This window comes from Penicillium argentinense, assembly GCF_028826775.1.
Source record: "Penicillium argentinense strain IBT 30761 chromosome Unknown utg000009l_segment0_segment0, whole genome shotgun sequence".
Classification (NCBI taxonomy): Eukaryota; Fungi; Ascomycota; class Eurotiomycetes; order Eurotiales; family Aspergillaceae; genus Penicillium; species Penicillium argentinense.
Window position 1 is genome coordinate 999,954 of NW_026622668.1, and position 13,467 is coordinate 1,013,420.

Here is a 13,467-nt window from a genome sequence, read left to right on the forward strand (position 1 = left end):
AAGTGAGCGTCCTCTAATTGTGAAACTTTTCTGCTTATTTGGTCCAATTGCACAATGTCTTCCTTCAATGTCGTTGTTTTTGGCGGTGACCACTGCGGTCCCGAGGTATGTGGCTTGCCCAACTTCCCTGGGCAATTGAGGCCCCTCGGCCTGTAAAGGCACCTTTGAATCATAGCTAATACGTGGACATATATAGGTCACTGCTGAGGCCATCAAGGTGAGAGCCATACGAGTCTCTCGAACTGGAGCTTCTATAGCAATCAGTCCTAACGCAATTGTGTTTAGGTTCTCCGCGTGATCGAGAAGAACCGTGATGTCACTTTCAACCTGCAGGACCACCTGCTTGGCGGTGTAAGTACAACTCGTTCAAGACCTTGAAAAAGGCCACATCTAATAGACAAACAATAGGCCTCTATCGACGCTACCGGATCCCCCTTGACTGACGAGGCCCTGGAGGCTGCGAAAAAGGCCGACGCCGTCCTGCTTGGTGCCATTGGAGGACCGGTACGTCCGACAACATCTCCCAAAAAAAAAAAAAAAAAAAAAAAAACACTACTCGGCTTGGTATACTCACAAGGACATTGAATACAGAAATGGGGAACTGGCGCCGTTCGCCCTGAGCAGGGCATCCTGCGTCTGCGCAAGGAGATGGGTACATTCGGTAACCTGCGCCCCTGCAACTTCGCCGCGCCCTCGCTGGTCGAGAGCTCGCCCCTGAAGGCCGATGTCTGCCGTGGCGTCGACTTCAACATAATCCGTGAGCTGACTGGTGGTATCTACTTCGGCGAACGCAAGGAAGACGACGGCTCCGGCTTCGCCCTCGACACCGAGCCCTACTCTCGCGCCGAGATTGAGCGCATCACCCGCCTGGCCGGTAACCTGGCTCTGCAGCACAACCCCCCTCTCCCCGTGTGGAGTCTGGACAAGGCCAATGTCCTGGCTACTAGCCGTCTGTGGCGCAAGGTCGTCACTGAGGTTATGGCTAAGGAGTTTCCTCAGGTCCAGATTGGTCACCAGCTGATCGACTCTGCTGCTATGATTATGGTCAAGAACCCCCGTCAGCTGAACGGTATTGTTGTCACCAGCAACCTGTTCGGTGATATCATTTCAGATGAGGCTAGCGTTATCCCCGGTTCCCTTGGTCTCCTGCCCAGTGCCAGTCTGAGCGGTATCCCCGATGGCAAGAGCCGTGTCAATGGTATCTACGAGCCTATCCACGGTATGTGTCTTTCTTTCTCTTTAAACAGCAAAGAAGAAGAATTTCCTAATATTTCATCCTTAGGCTCTGCCCCCGATATTGCTGGCAAGGGTATTGTTAACCCCGTCGCCGCCATCCTTTCCATCGCCATGATGCTGCAGTACTCCTTCGGCATGTTCGATGATGCCCGCATTGTCGAGAAGGCCGTCAGCAACGTCATTGAGGCCGGCGTTCGCACCGGTGACATTGGTGGCAAGGCCACCACCGCCGAGGTCGGTGATGCTGTTGCTGCCGAGCTTGAGAAGCTGCTCAAGTAAACAAGAAATAAGTGGCTATAAGGAACCTGATAGGTTCTATACGAGACATGAATAGTGTAGGAAAATAAAATGGAATACCCTTTCGGAATTTTTTAGTAATGATCCTAGCTGAAACATAATGATGGGATGTTTTATATCTGCTCTAAAACCACTCTGGGGGGGATGTAAAACATTGTCGCTCCAATCTCATAATGAAACATGGAGGGTATCTCGAAGCCGCTGGAAATACATTGCAAAAGAAAAAAAGAAGAAAACTCAAGTCACCCAGCCCGTACATTACGCCTGATACAAAAGCTATGCGATCTTCCAGCATCATAAGTATTTCACCGGATGACTGGCTCACCCATCCAGTCTGGCTGTTCCAGTCCATAAGCAGCCATCACGCTAGTCCGTGCAGCATCTGTCCCCTGGCTTGAGGGCCGAGATGCATCGGCCTGACCAGGACGGCCATCCGCGGAAGCAGACGGCGCGACAGCCATACGACGCCGGCTGTCATCGCATGCGAAAACCTGAAACCCGCGTACATGAGTGTCTTTGCCATTCTGATGGTTCTCCATCACGCGCATCTGAATCACCATGGCCTTGAGTACATTTCCATTGTAGATATCGTTGGGGGTTTTCACGGATTGTCCCTGTCGGTCGATGTTCTTCTCGTTTACAGGCCCCTGCCTTGTAGGGCCGTCCTGAGACCGTTGCTGCGCGCTCATCGACCGGCGGTTGTGCGTCATTTCATCTTCGCGCACCCAGCCTCCGTTTCGACCTCCGACTCCGGTCAGGGGGACGTCGACCCAGCCACACGGCCCGTCACCTTCCCACGTTGCAAACTCGACGAGGTCATTCCCACCCATGCCAGCGAGGAATACCATTTTGGTTGGGGTGTAGCTCTCATCCAATTCGAAGTCGAGGTATACCCGAATGCGCACCACGGCGACTAGTTTGAAGAAATGTAGCGTAAGGGTATGTGGTTGTGGACCATCGGATTGCCAGTACTGCATTGGCGAAGGGTTTCGAAGGGCAGAAACACCACAGCCAGGCTTGGAAGTAGAGACAGTCCAGGACGCGAGAGACGAGATTTCGCGGAGGTTGGGAGGGAGAGGGGAAGAGGATTTCTCTGCATTTGAAAGTGTCAGTCATTGAAGGAAGATGTTGTTGTTGTTGTTACTGTGGAAATACACACCTCGATCGTGCATTTCCTCGTCCACGTCCACGTCTTCGTAGTCCTCGTCGTCCTCCGACTCCTCAAACTCGGACTCATGAATTTCACCTGATTCCAATGCACGTCGAGCCTCCTCTTCGTCTGGATCAATCCACACCGAGCTTTCGTCATCTGAATCCTCCTGTTGCTCTTCTTCTTCAGCGGCAGCATCCTCCATCTCCTGCGGGTCTTCAGCAAAGTCTTCGAAGAACTCCTCGACACGTTCTTCTTCTGGCAGTGGCGCCGGTGTTTCAGGTCGATTCTGGTCTCTATCCCGCCCGAATATGGCGAAAGGGTTTCTGAGCGACGCTGGCGGAGCCATCACGGCCGCTGGTTCGGGTGTTAGACCATTCGGACCCGTTGACGGCGGGTGGCGGTAGGTTGGGTTGGAGGGCGTGTGCCGCGCGGGAGGAGTCTGGAATTGGGCCCGGAGGCTGCCCAGGCCGTCGGGTCCTTGGTTTGCGTGATGGTCGTGGGGATTTGGCTGTCGGCGCAGGTGAGGCATAGTGAGGGGAGCGGAGAGTCTTGCGGACGGATGTCTGTTTACTTTGCGGCACGGGGAGCTCGATTTCTCCTTGCGGTTAGCGCCAAGTTGAGGTCACTGTAGCACTGCCGACGTATGATTCTTTTTATTACTAATTGCTTATGCTCTCTGGTCTCTTCAGAATGTGCTAGACTCATTTGATTAAAATCGAGAACTCGATTTAGTATTGCATTTAGAGTCTGTTGCGTCTACAGGGTGCATTATGTCCTGCATTCCTCACCAGTTGTAGCTAGGGCCTCGTACTATGGTTGACCAAGGTCGTTTCGGTGATAACCATAGTTCTGTCATATGTGGTTTTGAGGATTAGGCATATTTGTTGCATGGAAATTCTCTCACATTACGTCCGACTCATGGTTGTACTGATCCTATTCCAATGGCAATAAGATTTCTCTGCTGACCCTTGAATTGCCTAAGCAGCAATGGGGGAATATGGGGTTGATTCAGCATGGCGATAGCAATTTCCATATCACAGATAATATTAAACTGTAATGACTCTGTTTTCTATCCTATGGTAGTTGGGAATCTTTTTTGCGTCAGGGCAAAGCCTGGACTGATGCGATGCCGTCATTCCACTCATCGGAATCAACAATGCAGAACGGATATTTACTCCGTAAAATTTGAAGTTTGAATCGATCAGGGGGTGAAACATTGAAAATCAAGATCAGCACCGCTACTGCTTTTCTGGTTTCATCATACCTCTACCCCAAACAAGACCCTGCATGTCGACATACTGCCATTCAAGATGTGGTGGGCGAGATTGTACAAAAGAAGTAAAATCTGTTGAAGTACACTTTTTCCTTTTTTCCCCAATGAAGTTAAGTCTAGTGGATCTCTTCGCTATATCGCTGTTCTCTTGAAAACTCGTCTCCTGGTCTGCGTCGACAATATACTCCTCGATATTGATAATGGCGCAACATCCTACCGGGACCCTTGTCACATTAAATTTTTGCTTTTGCTTTTTGTCACATCCTGGTGGGACTAAGAAACGCAATTCCACTAGGAGCCCTCGCATACTGAGGCTCACTAAGCTTGATCTGGCTTGCGACATCGGGATGTGCCCCAACTCAGCATATCTACCATGCCTTGGTATCTTCAGAAGAAAGTTAGGTAACAACCGCGCTGCACTTGCTAGACAGTCATTTCCGTCAAATGCAGATGAATGAATTGATCTCGCCATCACATTGTATATCGCACAGTACATACCCAAATCCGTAAACCCACATCACCTTTCCATTGAAGGACTAGATTTCCATACTTTTTACGCAAGTAGTATGATAACTATGGAATGTAGATCATAGAAATGACACTTGACCGACAGGTGCCATTGCTCAATTGAGATCATAGGAGCGATATGTATGTCTGGGACTTGATCTCGGCGAGGTCCATAAAAAGATATCAGGCCCGAAGGACTGCCGGCAAAGTTCCCAGTCCTGGACAATACCACGCATCTGAAGTACCTTGTTCTCTCAATATCTCCATTTTTGTCAAACAGTGATTCTTGTCACTATTGTTGACATATAAAATATCTCAACAACGCATCTCGCTGAGGTACGACCGATTCAAGCCTACCCAGGTAGGTATCACTATAACAATAATCCAGTACTGACCACCAAATTCCACTGCAGTATCTCTGTCATGTGCACGAACTCAACATTAGATCAGTATTTGGAGCTCCTGGAGATTCAGTTTGACTGTGCTCGACTATGTTGAAAAATGTGGGTTGAAGTCGGTGGGCAATGCGAATGGGCTCAATGCAGGTCAGCGACGGGAGCCAACAACAAGATCGTGAAAACTAGACCACTGACGACGACAGTCTATGCCACCGATGGATATGCCCGGGTCAAAGGAGTTTCTGCAGTTGTCACTACGTTTGGTGTGGGGGAGCTGCCGGCCCTGAATGCCATCACGGGTGCGAGTGCTGAGCTCGTGCCGGTGATCCACATTTGTTGGCTTCCCATCCACCGCCGCGAAAGAAAAGCGACTGGTCATGCACCACACCCTTGGATATGGTGACCATGACTTCTTCATGGAAATGAGCTCCCGGATCTCCAGTGCTGTTGTACTGTTGGACTCTCCGAAAACGCACCTCAAATGATCGACGCGACCGAATGCTATCCAACTAGCAAACTGGTGTACATTGGGTTCCCCATGGACCTGGTACAGATGGACGTTGACGACGCTCTCCTTGTCACCCCCTTGGCCCTCAAGGACCCTCAACCAAACGCCCCCGCCAAAGAAGACAAGGCCGTCAGCACTATCACGCAACGTACGCAAATGGCGCAGAGCCCGGCTATCTTGATCGATAGTCTGGCCGCACGATGGAATGGCCTCCAGCCAACTGGAGCTTTCGTGGAGAGCTCAAATATACCTAGCTATGCATTCCTGATGGCCAAAGGCATTATCGACGAGAGCCTACCCAACTTCTGTTGAGGTTCCAGGATAAGGCACCGAATTGATGCCTCATTCCAGACCTCTGTCGGCATGCCTGTCCAGGGAAACCCGAAGCACTGAGCTTGATATGCGCTTCAAGCTCTCTTGCCGCCATTATATTCTACATTCAGGGGATCTTCATGGAAGAACCCCGATCGAGACCGATTATAAGGTGTTTACTACTGTCAGGGGCTTGGCGCCCGTTCAGGGATAAATACCCCCACAGAATCGCATGTAGACAGTTTGATACAGTCAAGTTCAAGTTCTGTCAATTCCATTAAGGTCGATTTGTCTAGCAGGCCCTCCTTCAATATTCAGTGCTTCGTCGTAGCCCATCTCAACAGGTTATGAGCCCGGCTGACCACTGAAGCCAGGATTATCTATCATCTTCACTCTCTTCCCTGAGCCATCCTCCGGTCCGTGAAGCTATTCGCAAGCTGCCACCTGTATGGCGCCTGCAACTCGCCGCGGACGATCTCGAAACGCCCCCGACGCTCCTGCAAGCGCGGTCGGAGCGTTTCCAGAAGATCAAGGCCATCCAGAAGGTCCTGATCCTGCTCCCTTGGAGCCGTTGGGATCTCCCGAGGGAGCATTTGATGATGATGAAGCCGAAGAAATGAATGATGAGCAGCGACAAATCGACCGTCAGCTATCTCGACCACCTCCCTCGGAGGAGGATATGAGATAGAACCCCTTTCGGCAGCCGCCCGTACGGCTCCCCAGGGTATTCGAGGCATTCAGAACCGTCTCCCATCTGCCAGCGGCATAGCACCCCGTAGTGCTACCGGCATATTTGATGACAATATGGAGAAGCGTCTCCAAAGCCTGACCAAGCTTCATAGTAGGGCTGGAGAAATCCAAACCGTCATCGAGGAGCTTAATGGGGCACGGAACTACCGTCAGTGGAAGAAGAATATGTTGATCCTGCTTGGATCTAACGGCCTCCTTCAGTTCGTCGTCAGCCAGAATAGGTTGGTAGCGCCACCTGAGGAACACCACCTATATTTCGAGTGGGTACGGTTGAATTACACCGCCGGACGAACCATTGTGCAAAACGTCTCAAAATCGATCAGCAGAGACGTAGCACGACTAGCCGACCAGCCACACTTGCTTTGGAAGCTACTCGAGACGCAGTACGCAGCGAACAGTGTGAGCATTGCACGGTCAGGCATGGAAGCAGCTATATCTATTCGGTATAGCAAATGCAGAGGCATATCCGAGTATGCCCGCAAAGTTCAGGCCGCTTGGAACGACATCTTTGTCGGACGCGGTTGGTCTCCCGAATTTGAATGGTGTAGATGCCTTGCACTTATCACTGGTCTCGATACACCCGAATGGACGGGGTGGAAGACCACTTGGGATACTATCGCCAAAGAGCAGCGCAACCCTATGGACGAATATCACTTCCGTTCTATCGTCCATGAACTGTCGACTCAGGAAACAGCGAATCGACAGCACCAGAAATGGTCTATGGTCGCCGCGACGAACAACTCTTCGAAGCCAGAATCGAAGGGCTCACGGAAGACCTGTACATACTGCCGCAAACCCAGCCATACTGAACCGGATTGCTGGCGAAAACATCCCGAAAAGAGGCCTAAGGACAAATCTAAGGGAAGTAATGTGCAAAGCACTAGCAACGGCAAGCCACAGGAGACAGAGTCATTGATAACGACGACTGTCGAGGGAAATCCTGTGGAGCCACCTCTTTATGCGCTATCAACGGACGCAACAGTGGCCCCTGATATGAAGCGCTGGGTCGTCGACACTGCATGCGACGACTACATGATCTCGTCCCCGAATTAATTCGTTCCGGGGACTGCAAGACCATCGAACAGATCAATCTATATGGCATTGGCCACGCAGGAGACGATGGCAACTATCGGGGATGTCGAGATGATCCTCGATAACGGCACAAAGCAGGGCGGCAAAGTGCGCGTCCACAACGTCCTGTATATTCCAGGACTCCGCTTTAACTTGTTTAGTGCATCAAAATTAGCCGACAAAGGAATCACAGCGGAGTGCCGGGCGAAGAGCCTTATCCTGCACCGACAGGACGGCTCAGTCCTCGCACGAGGCAGTCGAAGTGAACACAACTGGCTATTGAATGTCAGAAAGGTCATCCAGCACTCGCAAACGACTATACTCGACACAGAGACGGTCCAAGTTACCCCAAGGGTAGTGACCTCCGCAGAGAGAACGGACGCAGTCACGAAACTTGACCGCAGCAAGCCGAATGTCATGACCTGGCATCGCCGTCTCGGCCATCCAGGTATGAAGGCAGTAGCCGAAGCGGCTAGCACTGCTACTGGCATCGACATCAAGGGACTTTCAATCCCGAAGCAGCCTTGCAAACCATGCACTATTGCAAAGGCACACCAGAACATACGCCGTACGATGCCAAGGTTGCGCCGCTCCACCAAGCCAGGAGAACTCGTCCACATCGATGTCGGTGGAGGCGGAAAGCTATGCCGGTCGCTCGACGGAGGGCGCTACTGGATAGCATCCATTGATGACTATGACAGCTGGGCAACCGTCAAGTTCTTGAGACACAAGCATGGCGCCAAATGGGCCATCCAGGAGTTCGCCAAAGAGTACGAACGAGACCATGAAACTAGAATCGAAAGTTTCCACTCGTTGTCCGACATCGCTCAGGAAGCTATTATCCCAGGAACAGCTGCACCGCAGGTCCCACAGCGAAGGGATTCAATCGTGGCCATCCAGTCTGATCACGGAGGCGAATTCATCGATATGCAGCTACAGCAGTGGGCAAAGGACCGCAACATCGCACGGTTCCTATCCGCGCCGTACACCCATCAGCAAAACGGCAAGATTTAACGCCTCATGCGTGTGCTAGGCGAGCGCACAAGGGCGATTCTCCAGGACAGCGGCCTCCCACAGTTCCTATGGGCTGAAGTCATGCGCACAGTTGTTTCCTTGCGCAACATGCTCCCTTATCACGGGAGGCATATCGAGGGCATCAAGTCCCCGTACGAGATCCGGCACGGCCAGAAGCCAGATTTCAGTTTCTTAGCATCCTCGGCAGTGATGCGTACGTTGTACTACAACAGGAGCAGATTCGACGCAACCCGTCACGCAGGCACCTTGCACCGCGGGCATGGATGGGCAAGCTCGTTGGATATGGTAGCTACCACAGTTCAGTATACCGAGTTTATTGGCCGTACAAAGACGGTCGGCCTAGAGGCACAATCCACGAAGTCAGAGATATCATCATCGACGAGGGCAGTGATTTCGAACTGTTCCACAATCCTGACTTACCTCCTATCGAATCAAGGGGTGCCACCCCTGAAGGCTCACCAAATAGCCCAGAAACCGAGATTTCTGAAGAGCCAGATGCCGAGGATAATGAGATTATCGTTCTCGAGGACCCTGATATTCAGGGGTATTCAGAAGGCCAGCCATCTCGGGCGTTCGACGACCTGATTAGTCAATCCCCCGCAAGGAGTCATGCGACAATTTTCTGAATTTGTTCTGCTCAAACGAAGAGTCTCAGAGAGTCTCCTTAGGACACCACTCATATGAAGACCTTGGAAGCTCTCCCCTTTCAGTTCAATGGTGTCTCTCTAGGATACGATTGTCTCAATATGTGTATGTCGCTCTTGAAGCCGGCTGGGTTGATATCTGTCGGGTGCGGCCCAATATGCAGTATCAAGTCGCTCGCTTGTACTTGTTCGTGGACACCAGGTTCCGAAACTCTTCCAGAATATATCACGACGAAGTTGTTGAGATGGGCTACGACGAAGCACTGAATATTGAAGGAGGGCCTGCTAGACAAATCGACCTTAATGGAATTGACAGAACTTGAACTTGACTGTATCAAACTGTCTACATGCGATTCTGGGGTATTTATCCCTGAACGGGCGCCAAGCCCCTGACAGTAGTAAATCCCTCATAATCGGTCTCGATCGGGGTTCTTCCATGAAGATCCCCTGAATGTAGAATATAATGGCGGCAAGAGAGCTTGAAGCGTATATCAAGCTCAGTGCCTCGGGTTTCCCTGGACAGGCATGCCGACAGAGGTCTGGAATGAGGCATCAATTCGGTGCCTTATCCTGGAACCTCAACATACAGTTCAAGCCGGCTCTGTAAAACCAAATAAAACATCATCTTAAGCTATGCCTCTGCAGTAAAAATAAGGAAGGGACTTATAATAAATGATAAGATTATCTCCTAAACCGAGATACAATATCATTTCATAATATTTCATTGAGAAAAGACGAAAAGAAGACACTTTGTATGGTGCAGCGCGGATGAGGATCTTGAGGAGCATCCGCAATCCGCAGATTGCGGAGCGGCGTCAGGATCCATTGGAGCGGATGTGCCGCAGCCTAAGCATAATGTTTGGTACCAGCCCGTTGTAGAAGTCGAAGCCGAGAAAGCTCGGAGCATAAGTAATCTCTAGGATAGAGCACTAGAAACATATCTAGCAAGAGATCAAAACTGATATAGTCGGCCTCTTCCCAAATTACCCATGTTTTTGGGTAAACGATCAGCGAAGAATGTAGTACACTGGCAGTACTTCAAATACCAGCGAAGCTGTTCCATCATGAAGGTACCGACTCATAACACCAGGCCCACCCAAAGCGTTTCAATATAATTGGATACATGGCTCTGCCTTAGGTACGCCAAATAGTCATAGTCATCACACCACGTCATTGAGTCGTTTGTGTCTCTTTCAAACAGCTTAGCTGACCAATAACACAAACTGCAAATCTTGCAAACACGCCCTGCCCCACCGGTGTTTGCTTGAGTGTTTGCACATCGCTCGAAGCGGCCAATCCACTCCGCATGTCAAACAAGAAGGATTCACGGCGTTTCGAGAGCAGGAAAGACTCGTGGGAACTGCAAACATTATAAATGATGGGATCCTTGGATCAGCAGTTGGGACAAGTGGCCCGAGGCCCATTATTTAAGACCTCCGGAATCCCCTCTCCGCGTCAGACGCAAGTCAGCAAGTCTCAGCATTACTATACCTCCCACCGGCAGTCTCCTTCCGAAGCTTCCATCTGTTCTCAAAATGAGTATTCCAGACAACAAATCTATCAGCCTTCCACAGACCAGGGTCAAGGTCTTTTACCGTGAGCAGGGCCCGGCCGACGCTCCGGTCGTGTTATTACTTCACGGCTTTCCATCCTCCTCCCACCAGTATCGACACCTCATCCCGCTGCTGGCCAAAAACTACCATGTGGTAGCCCCCGACCTTCCAGGATTCGGCTTCACGGAAGCACCCGCGGACTTCAAATATACATTCGACAATCTGGCAATGACGGTCTCGGAGTTTCTGTACGAGCTTTCCATCTACCGATTCTCGATGTACATCTTCGACTATGGCGCACCGACCGGGCTTATAGTTGCACTCCAGCAGCCACACGCCGTTCAAGCGATCATAACACAGAATGGAAATGCCTACGTCGAAGGCCTCGGCGACGTCTGGGCTCCGATCAAGCAGTTTTGGGCGAGCGACAACACATCCGAAGATCGAGCCAAGATTGATCAAGTCATGCTGAACCTCGACATGACCAAGTTCCAGTACGAGAATGGCACGCCAGATATCAGTCGAATCGCACCAGAGACGTACACGCTCGACTATGCGTTGATGGAGCGACCCGGTAATAAGGAGATCCAAGTAGATCTGTTTTTCGATTATCAGAATAATGTTCGCCGCTATGATGAGTTCCACGAATATTTCCGAAATTCGCAGGTGCCGCTGTTGGCAATTTGGGGAAAGAACGATGTTTTTTTCATCCCTCCCGGTGCCGAAGCATTTAAAAAGGATCTCCCCCAGGCTGTGATCAAATTGATTGATGCAGGCCACTTTGCCGTCGAGAGTGACACTGCGCTCATCGCCGAAGAGATCTTGGAATTTTTGGCCAAGAGCAGCATTTAGTTTTGAATATCCAATACAAAGATTTAGTCACGTTTTTCTTGGATCCTTCTGCGTTTATGATCTCGTGATAGGAAAAAGGCTGGTATATCCCTTTCCCCTCTCCCGCAGCCAGTATTCGTTCGCCAGCTGTGGGGCTTGTATCTACTACCTTGGTTTCGAAGTGGTACAGACACGTCGTAAATAAGCAGTGGCCTGTCACAGAATATCATCACCGCTTAAAGTCGGCTGCGCAAATGGAGCTGATCCCTGGAGGGTGGAAATAGCATCCGATGGGTCCTTGATGAAACTTAAATCCGACATGTCCATCTCCACCTTGCCAGAACCTCTGAATATATGCTGTTCAATATCGGCTCGCTTCTTCTATGATCAGTCTGCAGTGCGAGCCAGATTCAAAAAGGATCTAACGCACAATGTAGCCCTGGGATTTCGCATCCTCGTAGTGTGATTGGACATCTCCTCAGCCCACCTTTACGTCTGCCTTCGAGCAGGTATACAAACGTCGGGCACTCGAGCCAAAGGTAGTATCGTCGCTGAGAAGGAGAAGTACGCGTAGGTCTTGCACTGCTCGTAAAATGCCAGCATGTTACAGGCTATCAAACAAAGACAACGCTAGATACAGCATAGTGTCACCCAAAAGCTGTGCCATCGTCGATTACGGCACAGACAGACGGGCTGCGCAGTACGCTCTTTCTAAAGCATCATCCCCAGGGCAGCAGTCGAGGATAATTCCCTGAAGGTGCTCGAAGAAGATTGCACCCCGGTCTGGTTCTTCTTTTATCGAAAGAGCCAGCTGCACACCCATGTGGCCCCCGCATGGGAAAAGGGATGAAGTAATGTTCCCCGTGGTCGTCAGAGTTCGTCGTTGGTAGGCGCTGACAATGCCAAGATCCGACAGATGGCACGGCGAGCTGGTTTGAGGAGGTCGCGAACTCATCTCAAGGGCCGGACAGCCGTATTGGGAACATACGTTGTGACCAGGAGGAGAGCCGATGACGGATATATCTGTCGATACTGGGCGAGGTACTTGTTGATGCGGCGTGGCGTGGCGCCTCCGACCCAGGTGCATAGGATCGCTAGAGCAGGTGCCAAAGATCCAGGAGTATTGGTTTTGGCCAGCGGCTCATGTAGATACGTGTCTTCGCCAATGGGCCGAGGAGGCTCAAAGACCGAAACCATGGCGGTGTGCCTGACCGACGAAGAACGGAGACAATCTGTACAGTCAACATGATCGGAACCCCGTGGGGGAGCAGGGTCTCGGGTCCGTGCATGTGCTTCTCAGCTCTCCTGTACATATCACGCCGGCTCAGATGAGGTCATGTCGCCCGCAATGCAGGTTGGTAGACCCCGGCGCATCTGGAGGCGTCTTGTTTGGAAGTGCCACGCTTTCCCCCTGATGCGCTGGACGTAAAGTACGTACGAATCCTTATCACCCGTCTCCTCTCGTCCGCTTGGCGCAGATTCATCGGGCCGAGAAGCCACCGTTCCAAGTGGAGTCTGTTAAGTCAATGACTTGCGATTATGGTTCTGCTCCCACGAATAAACGGCCGCCGAGCTGTTCCACCAGGGCCGTTAACCCCGGGGGAAAGAACCCGGCATGTCCATGTCCACCGTGCACGGGGGTGGCAGAGGGCGATCCGAGATCAGCGAAGACGCAATCCGCGCGTCCGCGAATGGAGTCCTCGGTATGTTCCGGGGTGCTTTGCGCACGGCAGGTTGTAAATTGACTGTGCTACTCCGCCGTGTCAAAACCTGCTTTTGGGTTGGGCTGCCGCTGTGATTGGCTGGTACGACCGCCCGGTTGAAGGTGCGAGGGCGACAAGGGTGGGAAATCAGTGGGATTCCGTGAAATCAATGCAATATCGGTAGAAACCAGCGCGA

General features: G+C 51.3%; 7 protein-coding genes across 7 annotated transcripts; 5 read left to right on the forward strand and 2 right to left on the reverse strand.

Annotated features, from left to right (window-relative positions):
- Positions 1-54: 54 nt before the first annotated feature.
- On the forward strand, positions 55-1,515 carry leu2A (3-isopropylmalate dehydrogenase LEU2; the record flags this gene model as incomplete). The annotated part of the gene is made up of 6 exons (XM_056620465.1): positions 55-105; positions 197-217; positions 286-351; positions 409-504; positions 592-1,219; positions 1,283-1,515. The coding sequence occupies 6 exons, from the start codon at positions 55-57 to the stop codon at positions 1,513-1,515; spliced, it is 1,095 nt and encodes a 364-aa protein (XP_056471271.1).
- A 323-nt stretch (positions 1,516-1,838) lies between these two features.
- Positions 1,839-3,215, reverse strand: N7532_007974 (anaphase promoting complex subunit DOC1; the record flags this gene model as incomplete). Its single annotated transcript, XM_056620466.1, has 2 exons — positions 1,839-2,626; positions 2,693-3,215. The coding sequence occupies 2 exons, from the start codon at positions 3,213-3,215 to the stop codon at positions 1,839-1,841; spliced, it is 1,311 nt and encodes a 436-aa protein (XP_056471272.1).
- Positions 3,216-6,488: 3,273 nt separating this feature from the next.
- Positions 6,489-7,487, forward strand: N7532_007975 (uncharacterized protein; the record flags this gene model as incomplete). Its single annotated transcript, XM_056620467.1, has 1 exon — positions 6,489-7,487. The coding sequence occupies one exon, from the start codon at positions 6,489-6,491 to the stop codon at positions 7,485-7,487; it is 999 nt and encodes a 332-aa protein (XP_056471273.1).
- A 66-nt stretch (positions 7,488-7,553) lies between these two features.
- On the forward strand, positions 7,554-8,519 carry N7532_007976 (transposase; the record flags this gene model as incomplete). The annotated part of the gene is made up of 1 exon (XM_056620468.1): positions 7,554-8,519. One exon carries the CDS (start codon positions 7,554-7,556, stop codon positions 8,517-8,519), a length of 966 nt encoding a protein of 321 aa, XP_056471274.1.
- A 6-nt stretch (positions 8,520-8,525) lies between these two features.
- On the forward strand, positions 8,526-9,166 carry N7532_007977 (uncharacterized protein; the record flags this gene model as incomplete). The annotated part of the gene is made up of 2 exons (XM_056620469.1): positions 8,526-8,671; positions 8,716-9,166. The coding sequence occupies 2 exons, from the start codon at positions 8,526-8,528 to the stop codon at positions 9,164-9,166; spliced, it is 597 nt and encodes a 198-aa protein (XP_056471275.1).
- Positions 9,167-10,719: 1,553 nt separating this feature from the next.
- Positions 10,720-11,589, forward strand: N7532_007978 (alpha/beta fold hydrolase; the record flags this gene model as incomplete). The annotated part of the gene is made up of 1 exon (XM_056620470.1): positions 10,720-11,589. One exon carries the CDS (start codon positions 10,720-10,722, stop codon positions 11,587-11,589), a length of 870 nt encoding a protein of 289 aa, XP_056471276.1.
- A 652-nt stretch (positions 11,590-12,241) lies between these two features.
- N7532_007979 (uncharacterized protein) lies at positions 12,242-12,765 on the reverse strand (the record flags this gene model as incomplete). Its single annotated transcript, XM_056620471.1, has 2 exons — positions 12,242-12,497; positions 12,557-12,765. The coding sequence occupies 2 exons, from the start codon at positions 12,763-12,765 to the stop codon at positions 12,242-12,244; spliced, it is 465 nt and encodes a 154-aa protein (XP_056471277.1).
- Positions 12,766-13,467: the final 702 nt, after the last annotated feature.